Raw genomic sequence first — 19,326 nt, 5'->3', positions numbered from 1 at the left:
ATATGAAAGGCTTTTCATTAGTAGAGCGCCGTCAACACTGTCCTATCATATGGATTGTTCTGGTTGAATCGTCGAATAAAATGAGCGGAGATGGCATGCAGTGATGTTGTTGTGGTTAGCCGCTTCTGACACTGAGGAGGAGTAAAGCCTAAATAAAGAATCTTTACTACGCTCTGTACTATTCACCTTTGCTGGCATCCTTGTCATTTTTCAGACTTCGCAAACGATGTGGATGGCTACGGGCAGGTAGAGAACATTGGTGAGTTACTCGACTCCCGGCCCTACAGCTGTTTCAGCCTTACCATGGAGATTCCAACATGGCCCAAGGCTTTAGATGATTTATCGTTCCTGATGACATTCCATTGTGAATCGTGGTAGTTTCTCCGCGGCAGGAGGGATCTAATGCGACCCTGTACTCTTCCCTTTGTCCTGTCACCCCCGGGTTGCTCGACAAACTGTCGAATAAAATAACATGAGCAGTAGGCTTATGACTTTTCGATATTTTTTCTCAAAAATGATTTCCTGTAGCACTCTTGGTTGTAAAAAATGCATAGCCCAAATGCAAATCTCTTCGGTCATTTCATCATTCTGAGGTCATTCCATCCTTCTTTCTATGGTTCAAGAGTGACTTAATCGGTGCATATAATTCACTTTTTCCGGCAAATCTTCAGATAATTTAGCCACTTGTTCCGCTTATGTTCACCGACCAACCTGTTAACTTCCAGTGTCAGCTCCTTAACTCTGGTGTCATTGGGATTGGTATGACGAAGCCAAGATAGAATTCCCATGATTGATGAAATTGCGGCGTTCAGAGGTGATGAAATCGGGCGGTCTGCTGATGGAGACAATTACTGGGAAATTGGTCTGACGCAAGAGGAACGACAGATTGTGTCGTCGTCATTTGTCAGATGGCTATATCTGGGGAACTGTGACACTCTCCGCTAATTCTGGTAAAGGCGTTCTCATGGGCCGTGCAAAACACAGTGGACTTTTTGAACAGACTTGTGCAATAGGCAAGCTAATCTCTAATACGGTGACGAAGAACCCGCCAGGGGTCGAAAAACGTTTCCAACTTGTGGACACAGAATATAGTCTATATATATCGGTACCGCTCGATTGCAATTTTAGTTTAGAAAACTTCATGGTGGAGAGTATGACAAGTTCGACCTTTTTTATACCCTCCACCATAGCGTCTTTTCTTTGCAGGCAGATCAAGTTTGACGATGGGCTATATCGGTCCATAAAGCCCCCATATAACGTTACCGCCCTATTCCAGGTATTTTGACGTATTTAGCTACATTTTCAGACCAAAATTAGGTATAATTTGGCATTATACCAAAAATTAAGGAAATAGGTCCATGTTTTGGTATATCCTCCATATAACGATACCGACCGATTTCAGGTAATTGGAAGTTTTTAGCTATATTTCCAGGCCGAATTAACTATCACTTGGCCTTTAGGGTTCCTATTAGAGTTGTGTAGTTCATGAACGACGTAGGGGATGAATGATACCAAGCAACGGTCTTGACCGGATTTAACATGGCAAAGCCCAGGATTTATCTTGGTCCCTCTTTCATCTCAAGTGGACACTGACCTCCCCGTGGTGTCACCTGGGGAACTGCCGTTAACACCCGTTAAAGGTAGTGAGCTAACATGTGCCGCGCGTTCACCCATGAGAACGTTAAAAAATTGGGTTTGGGCGTCGGGTTAGTAACCCTCCCCTAGAAAAAACATCCTACTATGAAAAAACGAAAGAAAAGAAAAACAAACCCCTCTAAAGTTGACGAACCTCGCAAACGTTTTAAGGACCATGATCTGCGAATCTGCACCTGGAATGTTCGCACTCTTTATAGAGAAGGTGCAGTCTTCGCATTGGCAGACGTACTTGAAATGTACAAGGCCGATATTACTGCCATACAGGAAATACGATGGATTGGGAAAGGCGTCACAACAACACCTAAAGGTGACGCACTGTATTGTAGCTGCCATGACGTAAAGCATGAGTTTGGTTGCGGATTCGTAGTTAGTTGGAGACTAAAACATCTGGTATCCAGCTTCACCCCAGTGAATGAAAGACTTGCTGCAATTCGAATAAAAGCTAAATTCTTCAACATCAGCTTTATTTGCGCTCATGCTCCCACTGAAGAAAAGGACGAACAGACCAAAGATATATTTTACGAGCGCTTAGAAGAAACATATGACCGTTGCCCTGCCCATGACATTAAAATCATTCTAGGCGATTTTAATGTCAAAATTGGAAAGGAGAATATCTTTGTCCCAGCAGTCGGGAAATTCAGTCTCCACAGTGAAACATCTGACAATGGTATAAGGCTGATAGACTTTGCAGCTGCAAAAAACATGGTGGTTAGCAGTACCAGATTTAATAATCTCGATATTCATAAGGGCACCTGGCTGTCTCCAGATCAAAGAACAAGTAATCAAATTGATCATGTTGTGATAGATGGAAGACATTCATCGAGCGTGTTGCATGTACGATCGTTCCGAGGCGCAAACATTGATTCGGATCACTACCTCGTTGCAGCAAAGGTACGTACCCGTCTAAACGTTGCAAATAAAGTACGAACAGACACAACGCGGAAGTTGGACATCGGTAGGTTGCAAACACAACAGATAGCCACAGCATATTCCACTCAACTAGCCCAATTGCTTAATGAGAGCACTCCTTGACCCGATAACATAACAACACAATGCAAAATATTGTCCACTCCATGCAAACAGCCGCAAAATCCATACTTGGATTCCAGAGACTTCCACAAAGGAATTCATGGTATGACCAGGGGTGTCGTGCTGCTACCGAAGAGAAAAATGCGGCATATAGAGATACTTTACAATCCGTAGCAATGCGTAGCGCACGATAGAGATATCGGGAGAAAAGGAGAGAAGAGAAACGTCTTTTCCGCAAGAAAAAGAGAGAAATGGAAAAGCGGGAGTGTGAAAAAATTGAGATGTACAGGAGCCAGAATGAAGTCCGAAATTTCTACCAAAGAGTGAAACATCAAACAGATGGCTTTGGTACAGGCACGTCCTTCTATAGAGACCAGCAAGGTAATTTGGTAACTGATACAGATAGTGTACTCAGGATATGGAAAGAACATTTTTCAAAACTGTTGGTATCCAATAGCAGCGAAGATGACGAAGATACCACAGATCCAATCCCAGAAGATGGTATAGAATGTATACCACCCGGCCAAGATGAGGTAAAAACAGCAATCAACCGGCTGAAGAATAATAAAGCAGCAGGAGCCGATCACTTACCAGCCGAGCTGTTTAAAACCGGAGGCGACGCGCTGATAAGGTGTATGCATCAGCTAGTTAGCATCATCTGGCAGGAAGAACGCGTATCCGACGATTGGAACCTGAGCATCCTGTGTCCCGTCCACAAGAAAGGAGATAAGACTTTATGATCCAACTATAGGGGCATAAGTCTTCTCCCTATTGCCTACAAGATAGTGTCAGGGATATTGTGCGAACGACTAAAGCCAATGGTCAACGAAATAATTGGACCATACCAATGTGGCTTTAGACCTGGCAAGTCCACCATTGACCAGATATTTACCCTGCGGCAAATCCTTGAGAAGACCCAAGAGATGCGTATCGACACATATCACCTTTTTGTCGATTATAAAGCAGCCTTCGACAGCCCGCTACGTTCAAAGGTATTCCAAGCAATGTCTGAATTTGGTATCCCCGCAAAGCTCATCCGGCTTTGTAAGATGACTTAAACTGATACTAGGTCCTCAGTTAAAACTGGAAAGAACCTCTCCGAACAGTTCAGTACCAAAAGAGGTTTCAGACAAGGAGACAGCCTTTCGTGTGACCTTTTCAACATTTTGCTGGAAAAGGTAATACGAGATGCAAATGTCAAAAGAAATGGCACAATTTACACCAATAGCCACATGTTACTTGCTTATGCTGATGACATAGACATCATAGGACGATCAGCAAAGGAAGTAACTGATACCTTTAGGAAGGTCGAAGGAGAATCTGCGAAAGTGGGTCTGGCGGTAAACGGCGAAAAGACCAAATTGATGGTGTCGACGCGCAAAGCGTCGATAGAGTTCGGACCAACTGTGGATGTTGGTACCTATAATTTTGAGGTAGATAAAGACTTCGTCTACCTTGGCACTGTCATAAACACAACAAACAACATCAGTTGTGAAATAAGAAGAATTGTATTGGCCAACAGATGCTACTATGGTTTAAATAAGCAATTTCAAAACAAAGCCACATCTCGTCAAACAAAAATAACATTATACAAAACGCTGATACTGCCCGTGCTAATGTATGGCTCCGAAGCATGGGTACTTGCACAAGCAGATAAGGCAGTGCTTGGTGTGTTTGAGAGGAAAATTCTTCGAAAGATCTACGGGTCGATTTGCGTTGACGGTGAATATCGACGTCGTATGAATCACGAGCTATATAAGCTATACAAAGACATAAATATAGTTAAACGTATCGAGATGCAACGATTGCGTTGGCTAGGCCATATCATAAGAATGAGCGATGATGAACCCGCTAAAAAGCCGTATGAATACGTGCCATATGGCGGTGCATGCAGAATCGGGAGGCCTAAGCTTCGATAGAGCATACAAGTGGGTGAAGAAATGAAAAGGCGCGGTATTCCAAAAAGCGAAGCGAAAAACAGAGAGAATTGGAGATCTTTTCTTAGTTCGGTCTATGGAACAAATGTTCTGTAATGGGACAGCTAAGTAAGTAAGTAATGTTCCTATACATTATTTCATAAACATTTTACAATTGTATATCTTTGAACAATGTGAACGAGAATGTTGACGCTATCAACATTAGCTTGAATTATTATATGTTGCATTTATATTAAAAAACATTAGAAATTGTATATGCGTTATAACTAATCACTTTGTTTTTCTACAACTACCGACCAAAAATTCTTTTTGAAAATCGATTAGAAATCGGAACGAAGATTCTTAAGGTTCGTCTTAAAAAAAACTTTTAGAAATTCGGTACAATTTCTAGGAAAATATTAGAAAAATCGGCAAATTTCTAAAAAAAAATATTCAGAAAATCTAGGAAAAAATTGTTATGTAGCTGGGTACAAACTCGTACATATGCATGTCCTTGTATTTATGTATCTCTTATTATTTTTTTTATTTGCTTATCTATAACTCTTTTCTCTCTTTAAAGTTAACATAAATTAACAATTTAACAAAGAAACATTTAACGTTTTTTTGTAATTATTGCTGTTTGTATTTCTTTTATATAACAAAAAAAGTTAATAATATAAATTCTCTCTTCTACAATTTGTTTTGGGTTGGCAAATTTTCAAGGTATCTGTGGTTGTTTTCTGAGGATATGTTTTGTGATGTTCAAATGATGTTGTGTGTTGGCTTGGGGGACATACCAATGTGGTCCACTAACAGGTGTGTGAGTGGGTGTGTCTGAGATAAATCCATTTTTTGTTCTATTTCCCATTATTAGGTAGTTGGTAGAAGTAGGAGTTTAAAATGTTGTCTTCTAATGGCAGTTAAGTTCAGCTTTCTTGCTTTCGGGGATTTTGTTTTAGAAAATCATTCGAGAATCATAAATTTTCTCTTTCTCTCTCTTCCTTTTTATTCGACCATACAGAATTTTTGTTATTGTTAACTTAACTTTAAAATCTATAACTACAAAAAGCATTTTATGTGTAAAAAGGTCATGATACTATTTTGGGGGAAATAATAATTACAAACTATTGGTTTTCTTTTCGTTTTCTCTTTTTTTACGATTTGTAATTAAATCATAATCACATACTGAACATTTTCTTAAATGAAAAAAATTATAAAAATTCATCATAAAAAAAATAATAAACTAATTATAATAAAAGCCTTAGATTGTTAACATAAAAACTATATGTAAATGCCATTGTTTGTGTGAAAGCAGCTTTTCTTGTTTTTTATTCTTTCTTTTTATTGTATTTGTTATTACTGGATCGATCCTTTTGCTTGGCTTGGTTATTCTCTGTTTCTATGGAGTTGCTTGTTCATCATCATCATTTCGTTAAGCAAATTCTATTTTTTCTTTACACCTGAGCTGGTTTAGTCTTTCCAAGGACCATGAGTACTTTCTGCAAAAACCTTGTTAGACTTACTGTGAATTATAGAAGGAAAAAAGATATGAATATTAGAAATTTATAAATTTTTTATAAATTATTGTATTCTAAGACTACCGCATGCACCATTCCTGTTTATTTTTTTTTTTTGGAAATTTGAATGAATCTGTTTTTATGTTAGAAATTTTAGAACATGTTTACCATTTTTAAAATTTAAACTAATTATGTTAGAATAACATACATACTTATAAGTAATTGCAAATTCTCAGAGTCGCGAAACATACCAGCGGTTCCGCCTAGCAACAAATGGTTTTAAATGATGGGTTATTTAACGAGTTATTAGCAGTCCAAAGAGATGTAAAGAGCTGTCACAAGAACAAAGTGTGTACTTCATATTTAGTACATAGTGAAATATTTATGGTGGCCAGGCACCCGGCTACCTCCGTGGCACCATATAATGGATGATACACTAAGTTTGTCATCCCACAAACTATATATTTTTGATCAGCGTGCAATTCTACATCGATATAGCAATGTCCCTAAGTCTGTGGGAATCATTCTAGCATTCGAACGGATTGAAATATGTAGGTGGATAAAATTTAGGTCAAATATATTATACAACCGTAGAAATTTTGATATTGAAAATGGAAGGTATTGGTCCACTTTTTGGTATATTTTGAATGCATTAGTCCCATTCGCCCTTCATAGATCCCATTTAATGATACCGCCCGGTTGGTCTAAATTGGATGTAATTTGTTATTTAGGGTTCAAAGTGGTCAAAAAACATTTTTCAACTATAAGCGTTGACATAGGTGCCCCATATAACGGCACCAACCGATTTCAGGTATTTTGAAGTTTTTTAGCAATGTTTTTTGACCGAATTAGCTACAATTAGCATTTCGTGTTCGAGTACGTATCAACCATAAGTTGTGGACATATATCCACGCTTTGGAATAGCCCCCATTTAATGGTACCGTCAGGTATCGAATCGTGGATGAAGGTCAACGTGTTGATATAACCCCCGTAGAAGGGCACAACCCGATTTTCGGTATTTTGAAGGCTAATGTGGTTAATAAATCAATTTTTGGTTATAGGTGGTCAAAAAACTTGTCCATCAAAAAATGTGGACATATGTCCACGTTTTGGTATAGTCCCCATACAACGGTCGGCTTGTCGGCTTAACTTGGAAGAAATGTGGCAATTGGGGTTCAAAATGGTCAACAAACTTCGTCACCAAAAAATGTGCGCTGCATTCTGCGTGAACACATGCCCCAGTGAGTCGTCGTCCTGATCAGAATACGAGACTCCCTCCTTAGCACCCCCCAACAGCAGCCGCTCACGCAGTTCTTAACACCAGGCGTTGCTGTCCCTACCCTTGAAAAGGCCTATTGAGGTATTCTATAGACAGAAGAAATTTCTGGAGGACTTCTCTAAAGAGACTTCCCCAGATAGAAGAAGACCAGTTAAGGTCTTCTGCAGACACAAGACAATCTTTTGAGGTCTTCATTGACAAAATAAGATCTATAAAGATATTGTATGGAAAAATTAGAATTATTGAAGTCTTTTATAGACAGAAGAATACCTTTTGAGGTCTTCTATGGACTGTCTCCTCCAGACAGTAGAAGACCTCTTGAAATAGGTATTCTATGAACAGAAGAAAATTGCCTATGGTCGAAAGAAATATCCAAGAGGTCTTCTTCTGTCCTCAAGAAGTCTTCTTCTGTCTATAGAAAACCTCTAGAGGTCTTCTTCTGTCTATAGAAGACCTCAAGAAGTCTTCTTCGGTCTGTAGAAGACCTCAAGAGGGCTTCTTCTGGTTATAGAAGTCCTCAAGAGGTCTTCTTCGGTCTTTGGAAAACCAAAAGATGTCTTCTCCTCTCTATACAAGACCTCAAGAGGTCTTTCTCGGTCTGTAGAAGATTTTAAGAGAGCTTCTTCTGATTATAGAAGACCTGAAGAGGTATTCGCTTGTCTGTAGAAAACCATAGTAGGTCAATAGGTCTTTATCTGTCTGTAGAAGACTCAATAGTCCTTCGCTTATCTATAGAAGACCTCGTGAGCCCTTCGCCTGTCTCTAGAAAACAACAAGAGGTCTTCTTCTATCTATAGAAAACCTCAAAAGGTGATCTTTTAACTATAGACGACCTTGAGAGGCCTTCTATCTATAGAAGATCTCAAGAGGTCTTCAGGTAAGATAGTGGATTTTATGGGCCGGAAAAATATAATGGTCGTGGCTGTGCAGGACGCCAAGCTCATAAACAACAGAAGAAAATTTCCTAAGGTAGAAAGAAAACCCCAAGAGGTCTTCTTCTGTCCTCAGAGGTAGTCTTCTGTCAATAGAAATCCTCATGAAGTCCTCTTCTGTCTATAGAAAACCTCAAGAGGTGTTCTTCTGTCTATAGAAGACCTCAAGAAGTCTTCTTCGGTCTGTAGAAGACCTCAAGAGGTCTTCTTCGGTCTTTAGAAGACCTCAAGAGGTCTTCTTCGGTCTTTAGAAAACCTCAAGAGGTCTTCTTCAGTCAGTAGACGATTTCAAGAGAGCTTCTTCTGTTTATAAAAGACCTGAAGAGGTATTCGCTGTCTGTAGAAAACCTTAATAGGTCTTTATCTGTCTGTAGAAGACTCAATAGTATTATGCTTATCTATAGAAGACCTCATGAGGCCTTCGCCTGTCTCTAGAAAACCACAAGAGGTCTTCTTCTATTTATGGAAAATCTCAAAAGGTGATCTTTTAACTATAGAGGACCTTGAGAGGCCTTCTTCGAGGTAAGATAGTGGATTTTATGGGCCGGAAGAATATCATGGTCGTGTCTGTGCAGGAAGCCAAGCTCAAAAACAACTGCAGTTTTCAGCGTTGTGATGGTTACAACTTACTGCGAAAGGATCGTTCCAGAAGTGAAGTTGGGGGAGTAGCTTTTCTTTTGCACCCGTCTGTTCAATACATACTTATAATGCTTGAGCCTGGCTTTACTGACCCGTACATAGAATGCATAGGGTTGCAGTCAGGTGTGGAAAAGCCGAGGTAGAGTTGTTTAACGCACACATCCCCCCGATAAATAGCTGTAGTCCAGGTTATAAGCCCAACAGTAGTCCACTTTTGGGCTAAAGTCTTAGAGGACTTAAATTCTCCTCATGAGTTGTGGCGGTTCTTGGAAATGAGCATAGGTGTATAGTGCTAATCTTAGCCAACACTATAACCCTCAAGTCATTGCCAAGGACCGAATGCCACAACACATGATGAGCATTAAAAATCCCGAAGACCAGACGGTTATGACCTTCCAAATATGGGCTAATGTTGGGTCTATATCCAAGATTACAGCTATTTATCAGCGGAATGTATACGTTAAGCAACTCTACCTCGGCTGTTCCAGTGTTCCACGTTTTGCACGGACAATGAGTACGCCTCTACCAGAATTAGCGTCGAGTGCCACAGTTCGCCAGGTATAACCATTGTGTCACCTGGTCTGACAGATGATCTCACCTGGCAACCTTTTGTTTGTTTTGGGTTAGACCATCTCCCCATAATTGACTCCATCAGCAGACCGTCCGATTTCATCACGTTTGAACGCCGCACTTTCATCAATCATAGGAAAGCTAAATAGTCTGGATTCACCGTTCATCAGTCAACGATGAAGCAAGCGGTCTGTCCAAGCCTCCTGATGTTCGGGTAGCAGAGTGGACGTTCAGCGTCATCATCACTGCTGCAGCCTATATACCTGCTGGTCGAATACCCGCAGTGAGACCAAATTTCCCAAAGAGCCGACGAGATTAGCAAATTAGCGTGATGAGCTTTGTCGATCCAACTAAAGTGACCCCAGAGTCGGGGATATAACGTAGGTTGGTCAGTGATCATAAGCGGAGCAAGTGGCTAAATCATCTGAAGAGTTGCAACAGTGGAGCCGAAATAAGTGAATTGTGGGCAACGGTTATGTCACTCTCGAACCCTAGAAAGAAGGAAGATAGGGCCTTAGTCACGTTTGGCGACGTTAAGCCGATTGATTCGAAGATGTGCGCAAGTTATTTGTACATGAGGAGACAAAGATTCTACCAGTACAGCAACACAATAGGTCTGTTCGTTTACTCAATAATTTGTACAAATTTGTACAAGTCAAGTAAATCCTTGTACAGGAAAAGTCATCTCCGGTGAACTTTTGTATAGGAAAAGTCATCTCCGGTGAACTTTTGTATAGGAAAAGTCGTCTCCGGTGAACTTTTGCATAGGAAAAGTCATCTCCGGTGAACTTTTGTATAGGAAAAGTCATCTCCGGTGAACTTTTGTATACGAAAAGTCATCTCCGGTGAACTTTTGCATAGGAAAAGTCATCTCCGGTGAACTTTTGTATAGGAAAAGTCATCTCCGGTGAACCTTTGTATAGGAAATGTCATCTCCGGTGAACTCTTGTGTAGGAAAAATCATCCCCGGTGAACTTTTGTATAGGAAAAGTCATCTCCGGTGAACTTTTGTATAGGAAAAGTCATCTCCGGTGAACTTTTGTATAGGAAAAGTCATCACCGGTGAACTTTTGTATAGGAAAAGTCATGAAAAGGTGCAGTCTCCTTTTCAATTACCCTGTCAAACCTACTCAACTAACTTCAGGAGCTTTGTGGTTACAATCGTTTGAAGCAGCCACATTCCTAGAACTGGAGATAGACCCAGAGTCATTATTTTACCGAGCATTCTACAGTCTACAGCAGCTACAGGCTGCTCTGAATTGGATCCTAGATTTCCAACCTTTGGATATTCTGGTTGAGATTCCAGCAGTTTCAAGGTCTTTATTGCAGTTGAGCTCTGCATGATACATATATGCAATGTCGTCAAAATTTGCTGGGTTTAAGCACATTGTAACTAATGGGAAAAGTATTAGCTAATGAACTAGCTCGGGTGGGTCTAAGTTGATCGATATTTTACTAAATCGGCAAAGTTCGTAAATCTACCTCGAAATAGCGCATCGCACATGGCTTTTGGAACCCGGATGCAGAATATCCAAGACAATCCGGCAAAGAAGTTTTTTGTTAGCAAAAATACGAAGAAATGTCGATGTACATGCAAGCGTTTAAACAACACCCTATGTTCGTAAGTGTTTGACTACAAGTCCGAAGTTCGCATATTAAATCTCAGCATTAAGAATAGTCAAAACCATCTTTAAAATATATCATATGTTTTTTCAGCTTATTTGCCAATTTTTGTGGCCATAGAGTAACCACTTAATAGGTGCGGCGCTTGTTAAAATAATGTGTTAGTAAGTAGTTACGGTCAGAAGTTTTTGCTGGCATACTTTGTAACTCTGAGAATTTCTTTTTATAAATTTTAACCATTCACCAATACCATACAAAATTGTGAATCTAAAACTAAATGTTGAGTTGTGATGTTCAAACAAATTTTTGTGCAAAGAAAAACAATTATAGAAAAGAAAGAAAATGTGCAAAGAGCAAGGGATGGAGAAGCATGCATTGAAAAACGGGAATTAGATAAAACATAAAACTAGAATAAAGAACGAAAATAACAAGAAAATAAACTAAAAACAAAATAAATTGAAAATAAAAACCTTTGAGGAACTTTTTGGTCGGACAACCATCATCATTTTCTGTAATGCTTGAGTAAATCCACCTATAAAAATTTTAAAAAGGATATTAGGGTTTGAGAAATTAAAAATTATAAAACGTGGAAAAAACATATATATTTTTTCAAATTGAAGAAAAAAGCCCAATGAGCAAATGAGTTGATTTATTGTTGTTACAATGAAATATAATTTGTTGTAGGTATATAGAACTCCTTCAAACTTACCCATAGTCTTTTGGAACCACATTGGTTTGTTTTTCCACGCAATAAATACCAAATACACAGGTATGCTGGACAAGATCATGAGAATACCATAACCTGTCTCAACAGGACTGGCATACATGGGTACAACGGTGACAAAGACAGTGGCCAACAAATACACAATGGGGAAGATCAAGGGTACACGAATGGGGCGTGGCAAATTGGGTTGGGCCCAACGTAACCAGGGTAAACAGAGAACGGCAACACCAATACTTAACTGTAAAGAAACAAATTCAAAACAAAATGACATTAAACAATATAAAATATTAAAAATTAGAAAAAATTAAAAATATATATTAGAAAGTTTTTTTAATTGTATTTCCTTTTTATTTCTCTTGTTGGTTATTTTTGTCTTCTACTTACCCATGTAGCAAAACCAACATAATTGATTAGGGCAAAAATATCCGATACAGTCAAATACAACATTGACAACAGGGCCATAGCCAAGACAGCAGGTGTGGGTGTAAATCTTTGTATTTGAATCATTGTTAGAATTTCAGGCATCTGACCCTCATTGGCACCGGCATAGAACAAACGTGATGAAGTCAATAGAATACCATTTACAGCACCGAATGTCGAAAGGGCCACAAACACTAAATGAGAGTATGATTAATTAGAGTAAAATAATTCGAAAATTTTAACGAATTCAAATCCAAATACCTGGTATGGTCCATGCAATAGCACCAAAAGCTCTTTCGGCATATGTTACGGCAACAGCTTGTGATCCCAATACCTCATCGGGTGACAAGATTGTGTAGAATGAAACGTTGGCCAGCACATAAACCAGTGTTACCAAAATACACGATATGGCAATGGCTCGGGGTAAATTCTTAACGGGATCTTTCAATTCTTCAATAATGAAGTTCAAATAATTCCTGAAAATAAATTGAAGAAGTCATAAAAACAAATGAAGATTGAGAAACATTTTTTTCAATCCCGCTAAATAATGTAAGGAACCTATCTTCAGCATTAGGCGAAAAAAAGAAAAAAAAACGTTAAGTTCGGTCGGGCTGAACACTACCATAAAATATTCCGGACTAAAATGGAATAATTAGTTGCTTTTCCTGTCCACAATTTTTGGTGGAGAAGTTTTTTCAAGCACGGATACCCCAAATTCCTAAATTAAGTCAGGAAATGTACCAAGAAATGTCTGCAATGGGCCGGCCATGTTGACAATTATTGGTGGAGAAGTTTTGTGGCCAAGGGAACCTCAAACGTCAAATTACAGGTAGTTCGGCCAAGAAATGTAGTCACATTTTTCAAAATACCTTAAATCGGAAGGTACCGTTATATGGGAGCTATAGCAAAACATGGATCCACGTTGACAATGTTTGTGGGTAAGGTTTTCCTACCCTCAAAATACCTAAATTCGGAAGGTACCATTATATGGGGCCTATACCGAAACATGGACCTATGTTGAAAATTTTTTTGATGAAGAGGTTGTTTGATCACTGGGGACTATAAACGTCAAATTACAGCTAGTTCAGTCAAAAAATGTAGCTGAAATTCTCGAAATACCTGAAGTCTGGAGGTTCTGGGGCTATATACCAAAACATATACCTATGTTTTTTTTTTTGTGGAAAAGTTTTGGGACCACTGTCAACCTTAGATGTCAAAATACAGCTAGTCCGGTTGGAAAATGTAGCTAAAATCTACAAAATTCTTAAATCGGGAGATACCGTTATATGAGGTCTATAACAAAACATGGACATTCACACGATAGGTATTTATGGCATCTGCTACTGCATCTATGTGAATACATCCCAAGGACTACCGGCTAGGGACTTGAGGACTTTGGTCCTACATCTCCGCTTGTCGCAGATAGCTGTAGCAAACGTGAGGCATGTTACCCCTACAATTTTGATGTATTTAGTTGTCGGAATTCTGATATCATCGACCATGACATTTAACTTTGTGCCCATTTCCGCAATCCATGTGATGAACAGAGTGACCGTAGACTTATTGGTTGATATTTGCATATTCATCGCGCGGAGAAAGGTGTTGATCGAATGGGAGTTCAGCCATTCACAAATGGAATTGGAGAGAATGCTCGACGCCAAGGTGATACAATCATCCGCATACGTAAAGATCTCAATGCTCTCTGGAGGAGGTGGAATCTAGGAAAGGTAGACGTTAAACAGTTCCGGAGATATTGACGCACCTTGGGGAATTTCCTGTTTCACTCTACAAGAGTTATTGGTCTATTTATCCAATGCTTCAAAATTGGTCGGAGGGTACGCTGCTCGATGCCTTCAAACAGTGTGGAGTGCTTGACAGTTGATTTTAAACAGTTCCGGAGATATTGACCCACCTTAGGGAATTTCCTGTTTTACTCAACGAGAGTTATTGTTCTATTTATCCAAAGCTTCAAAATTGGTCGGATGATAGCCTGCTCGATCCCTTCAAACAGTGTGGAGTGCTTGACAGTCCTCTAAAACCAGAAGGTCTCTTGAGTGTGGCGTGCTTCACAGTCTTCTATAACCAGAAGGACTTCTATAACACTTAATACCGCTTGAGGTCTTCTATAGACCGAAGATTGATTGAGGTCTTCTTTATACAGAAGACCGCTTGAGAAGATGACTTGAGGTCTTCTATAGACAGAAGATTGCTTGAGGTCTTCTATAGAAAGAAGACCACTGGAGGTCTTCTTTAGATAGGAGACACCTTGGGGTCTTCTTTAGATAGAAGATTGCTTGAGGTCTTCTTTTTGACATAAGCCAGCTTGAAGTCTTCTTTAGAAGATATCTAATACAGCATAGTACTCTTCTCTTCGCCCTTAAGTGCTAGGGAGCTCGACAAAGGGTCGATTAAAACAACTTGCGCACCTCCTCACATCAATCTGCGTAACGTCTCTAAACGTAACTGAGTTCCTATTTTATTTTTTCCCCGGGTTCGAAAGTTGCAATGTTGCAACTCTTCAGGTAATCTACGCACGCGTTCCGCTTGTGCTCAGCGACTAACCCAACGCATCTTCACTCTAGGATCACTAGATTTGGCTCGACAAAGTTAATCTAACTAATCTAACGTGCCGCCTTTGCTTGGAAATTTGATATTACTTTGTGTGTTCGACCATCAGGTATATAGCGATCGACTGCAGCAGTGATTATGTCTCTGAACGTATTTTCGCTACCCGAACATTAGAAGGGTTGGGAAGATATCTGATATCAAGTCTCTGAGACTTGACCAATTAACTTTCACACTTGGGAAATTGCGACGTTCAGAGGTGATGAAGGTGTGCTGTTGGAGACGATTATAGGAAAATGGTCTGACCGAAGAGAAACGACGGGTTACCAGGTGAAGTCATTTATTGGTTATGTATGGCAAAATGTGACACTCTAAGCTAATTCTTGTAGAGGCGTTCCCATTGACCGTGCAAAATGTAGGGGTTTCAATCTGTTTAACCAGCTGTATACCTCTCAGGTAATTCACTACCTAGGGCCAAATGCCATAAATCATGATGAGCATTAAAGTTTTCTAACACCAGTCAGTTATGACCTTCCAAAAGCGGGCTAATATTGGACCATTAGCAGTCAATACAGTCAACAGTCAATGCATTGTCCCAATTTGAACTTCTGTATCTCAATAATGAAATTATCATTAAGGTCAATCATGTAGAAAATTACCACAGCTACAACATTTTCTTTAGTCCCATTTCGATAGGACTTGCGGTTTTAAAGCAAAATCGTGAAAACCTAAAAATCCCTGAAAATGTCAACTTGAATGGCGATTTATTTGAAAAGCGCTCCGGCGATTTTTTTGTTTTTTTTGGTTTTTGTCATCTATGTACATTGTAGTTTCAGAATCCGCAAAAACTTCTCACGTGTAAGCACCTTCCATTTAAAGTTGCTTCAAGAGCACCGTGTACAGTGTAGGTTCGTATAATGGTATCGTCTGGGCGAAGATAGAAGCTTGAAATTTTGAGTGTGGGTTGTTGTTGGTGTGTAGGGGTGAGATAAGACTGGGTTTTTGGAAATTCCAACTATAAGGGTACGAAAAGTACTAAAAGGTACTAATTGTGGTACCCAATTAGATTAAGCAGACGGGAAGAGCTAGAATTTTGAAATTTGGAATGAGGGTCACTGATGGAGAGTTAGAAAAATGAACCAAAGGTTTTTTTGAAAATTCGACATATAAGTGTACGAAAAGTACTAAAACGTATTAAATTTAGTACCAATTCTATGGACATTTAGTACGAAATGAATTTGGTATGGAAATCAAGGTTGGGAAGTAGTGTATATAAAAGGTAATGATTTTGGAAATTCGTAGTCATGTGTACGAAAAGTGCTAAATTTGGTACAATTTTGATTTGGGTGAACGGATAGAGCTGCAAACCTGAAATTTGGAATTAGGATTACTGTTGAAGTGTAGGATTGAAATATTGAGGTAGGAAATTCGTGCATATGTGTACGAAAAGTACTAAAGTGTACTAAATTTGTTACAATTTGGTTGGGATCCAGATAGAGTTGGGATCCTGAAATTTTGAATTAAAATTACTGATGGAGTGTAGGATTGAGATAGTTTTTTTCTGAATTTCGTACTTATGTGTACGAAAAGTACTACATCGTACCAAATATGGTATTTTTATACCCTCCATCATAGTATGGAGGGTATATTAAGTTTGTTTATCTGTTTGTAACACATCGAACTAATCATTTGTGACCATATAAAGTATATATATTCTTGATCAGGATAAAATTCTAAGACGATCTAGCCATGTTCGTCTGTTGTAATCACTCTAACGTTCGCAATAATTGAGCTAGAGCGCTATGTTTTTGTACCCGAGTGTCTTTTTTCTAGGCAGCTCAAGTTCGAAGATGTGCTATATTGGACCACCATAGCCCCCATATAACGGTACCTCCCAATTTTCGATGTTTTGTGGATTTTACCTACATTTGTTACCAAACTACCTGCAATTGAACATTTGAGGTTCCCAGTGGTCACAAAACATCTCCACCAAAAACCGTCAACCTAGGTCCATGTTTTGGTATAGCCCCCATATAACGACACCTCTCGATTTTTGGTATTTTGAGGATTTTAACTACAATTTTTGACCGAACTATCTGTTATTTGACTGTTGAGGTTCCTAGTAAAGGCAAAACAGCTCCACTAAAAACTGTCAGCATAGGTCCATGTTTTGGTATAGCCCCCATATAACGGTACCTCCCGATTTTCGGTATTTTGGGGATTTTAGCTACATTTTTTGACCAAACCACCTGCAATTGAACATTTAAGGTTCCCAGTGGTCACAAAAGATCTCAACCGAAAACCGTCAACATAGGTCCCTGTTTTGGTATAGTCCCCATATAACGGTACCTCCAGGTTTTTGGTATTTTGAGGATTTAGCTGAAATTTTTGACCGAACTACCAGCAATTTCACAGTTGAGGCTCCTGGTAATCACAAACCATCTCCACCAAAAACTGTTAAAATACATAGGTCCATGTTTCGGTATAGCCCCCATATAACGGTACCTCCTGATTTTCGGTATTTTGTGGATTTTAACTACATTTTGTTACGAAACTACCTGCAATTGAATATTTGAGGTTCCCAGTGGTCACAAAACATCTCCACCAAAAACCGTCAACATAGGTCCATGTTTTGGTATAGCCCCCATATAACGGTACCTCCCGATTTTTGGTATTTTGTGGATTTTAACTACATTTTTTACAAAACTACCTGCAATTGAACATTTGAGGTTTCCTGTGGTCACAAAACATCTCCACCAAAAACCGTCAACATAGGTCCATGTTTTTGTATAGCCCCCATATAACGATACCTCCCGATTTTTGATATTTTGAGGATTTTAACTACATTTTTTTACCAAACTACCTGCAATTGAACATTTGAGGTTCCCAGTGGTCACAAAACACCGTCAACATAGGTCCATGTTTTGGTATAGCCTCCATATAACGGTACCTCCCGATTTTTGGTATTTTGAGGATTTTAGCTACAATTTTTGACCGAACTATCTGTAATTTGACTGTTGAGGTTCCTAATAAACGCAAAACATCTCCACTAAAAACTGTCAGCATAGGTCCATGTTTTGGTATAGCCCCCATATAACGGTGCCTCCCCATTTCCTGTATTTTTGACCGAACTATCTGTAATTCGAAAAACTGCCCACATAGGTCCATGTTTTGGTAGAGCCCCCATATAACGGTACCTCCCGACTTTCGGTTTTTTTGATTTTAGCTACAATATTTGACCCAAATATCTGCATTCAACATTTGAGGTTCCCAGTGGTCACAAAACTTCTCCATCAAAAACATAGGTCCACACTTCGATATACAAGACCCATAAAAGGTTCCCGACCGGTTGAATACATTTTTTATGCTTTTTTACCTTATTTATATCTCCGCCTAAAATTGTGGACAGGAAAGAAAATAATTATTCCATTTTAGTTCAGAACATTTTATGGTGGAGGGTATAAAAAGTTCGACCCGGCTGAACTTAAAGCTTCTTTACTTGTTTTCTGTTATGTTGGTACACATGTCTTTTATATCATTTTGGCAATATCAGTCATATTGAATTGTCAATTTGTTTTTGACAGATACAAATTTTATTTGTGTTTTGGTGTGCTCTTCGATTTATTACCAAAATTTGCTACATTTTGAGCAAAAACAATGTTGAATGGACATCCCTCAGGAGATCCAAATCGACGATTCAGATTACATCAAAAATTTCATAACTAGTGACAAGTAATGGGTGTGTGGCAAAGTCCAATCATACCAATTGAAACGTTCGGTCAAATGTGAAGGTTTTGCTCACTGTTTTTGATCGATTGAAATGGGGTGGTGCATCATGAGTTCTTGTCACAAGGTCGCACGGTCAATAAGGACTACTACCTTAAAGTTATGCACCATTGTGAGAAGCAATTCGTCAGTAACGCACAAAATTGTGGAAAAAACAATCATGGTTTTTGATAACGCACCAGCCCACAGCGTGAGTTTTTGCCAAAAACAAAACCGTTATCACGCCTCAACCACAATATTCACAGGACTTGGTCCCCGTAGACTTTTTCCGCTTACCAAAACTGAAGACACCGATGAAAGGACAGCGTTTTGCTACGATTGTGGAGATAAATAGAAAATTGAGACAGGAGCTGTTGAAGTTACCAAAAAGCACGTTTCAGAAGTGTTTCGAGGGTTGGAGGAAACGCTGGCATAAGTGTATTACATCTGAGGGGGATTACTTTGAAGTGGACAAGATAGTTATCGCTGAATAAATAATTTAATACTTTTTGAAAAAATTTACACATTTTTATCCAAATGTGGTCTGGGAACATCACCTTGTCAACTGTGGCGAAAATACGCGACATTGGCGACATTTCCTCAGTAATTCATGTATGTTAAACTTATCTGCTGTCTTAAGACACGCCGTTCGGATTTGTCTATAAATAAATCCTATATTATTGAGTTAATA

The 19,326-nt window shown here is 39.1% G+C and overlaps 1 protein-coding gene across 5 annotated transcripts in view; it reads right to left on the bottom strand.

Annotated features, from left to right (window-relative positions):
• Nucleotides 1-5,582: 5,582 nt before the first annotated feature.
• Nucleotides 5,583-19,326, bottom strand: part of LOC141388811 (Y+L amino acid transporter 2) — a 144,376-nt gene continuing 130,632 nt past the window's right edge. For all 5 annotated transcript variants that reach the window (XM_073959200.1, XM_073959199.1, XM_073959201.1 and 2 more), the window contains exons 6-10: nt 12,567-12,781; nt 12,270-12,499; nt 11,871-12,123; nt 11,632-11,693; nt 5,583-6,123 (exon numbers count right to left, since the gene is read on the bottom strand). In XM_073959200.1, the coding sequence (XP_073815301.1) occupies nt 6,121-6,123; nt 11,632-11,693; nt 11,871-12,123; nt 12,270-12,499; nt 12,567-12,781 (763 nt within the window). In that variant the 3' untranslated portion in view covers nt 5,583-6,120. The remainder of the gene's footprint in view (nt 6,124-11,631; nt 11,694-11,870; nt 12,124-12,269; nt 12,500-12,566; nt 12,782-19,326) is intronic.

The sequence above is a fragment of the Musca autumnalis genome, unplaced genomic scaffold, assembly GCF_047663935.1.
Source record: "Musca autumnalis isolate F117 unplaced genomic scaffold, ASM4766393v1 scaffold_1, whole genome shotgun sequence".
In the NCBI taxonomy this organism is placed as follows: Eukaryota; Metazoa; Arthropoda; class Insecta; order Diptera; family Muscidae; genus Musca; species Musca autumnalis.
Note: the sequence above shows the minus strand (reverse complement) of the source record. Positions and strands in the feature narration are given on the sequence as shown.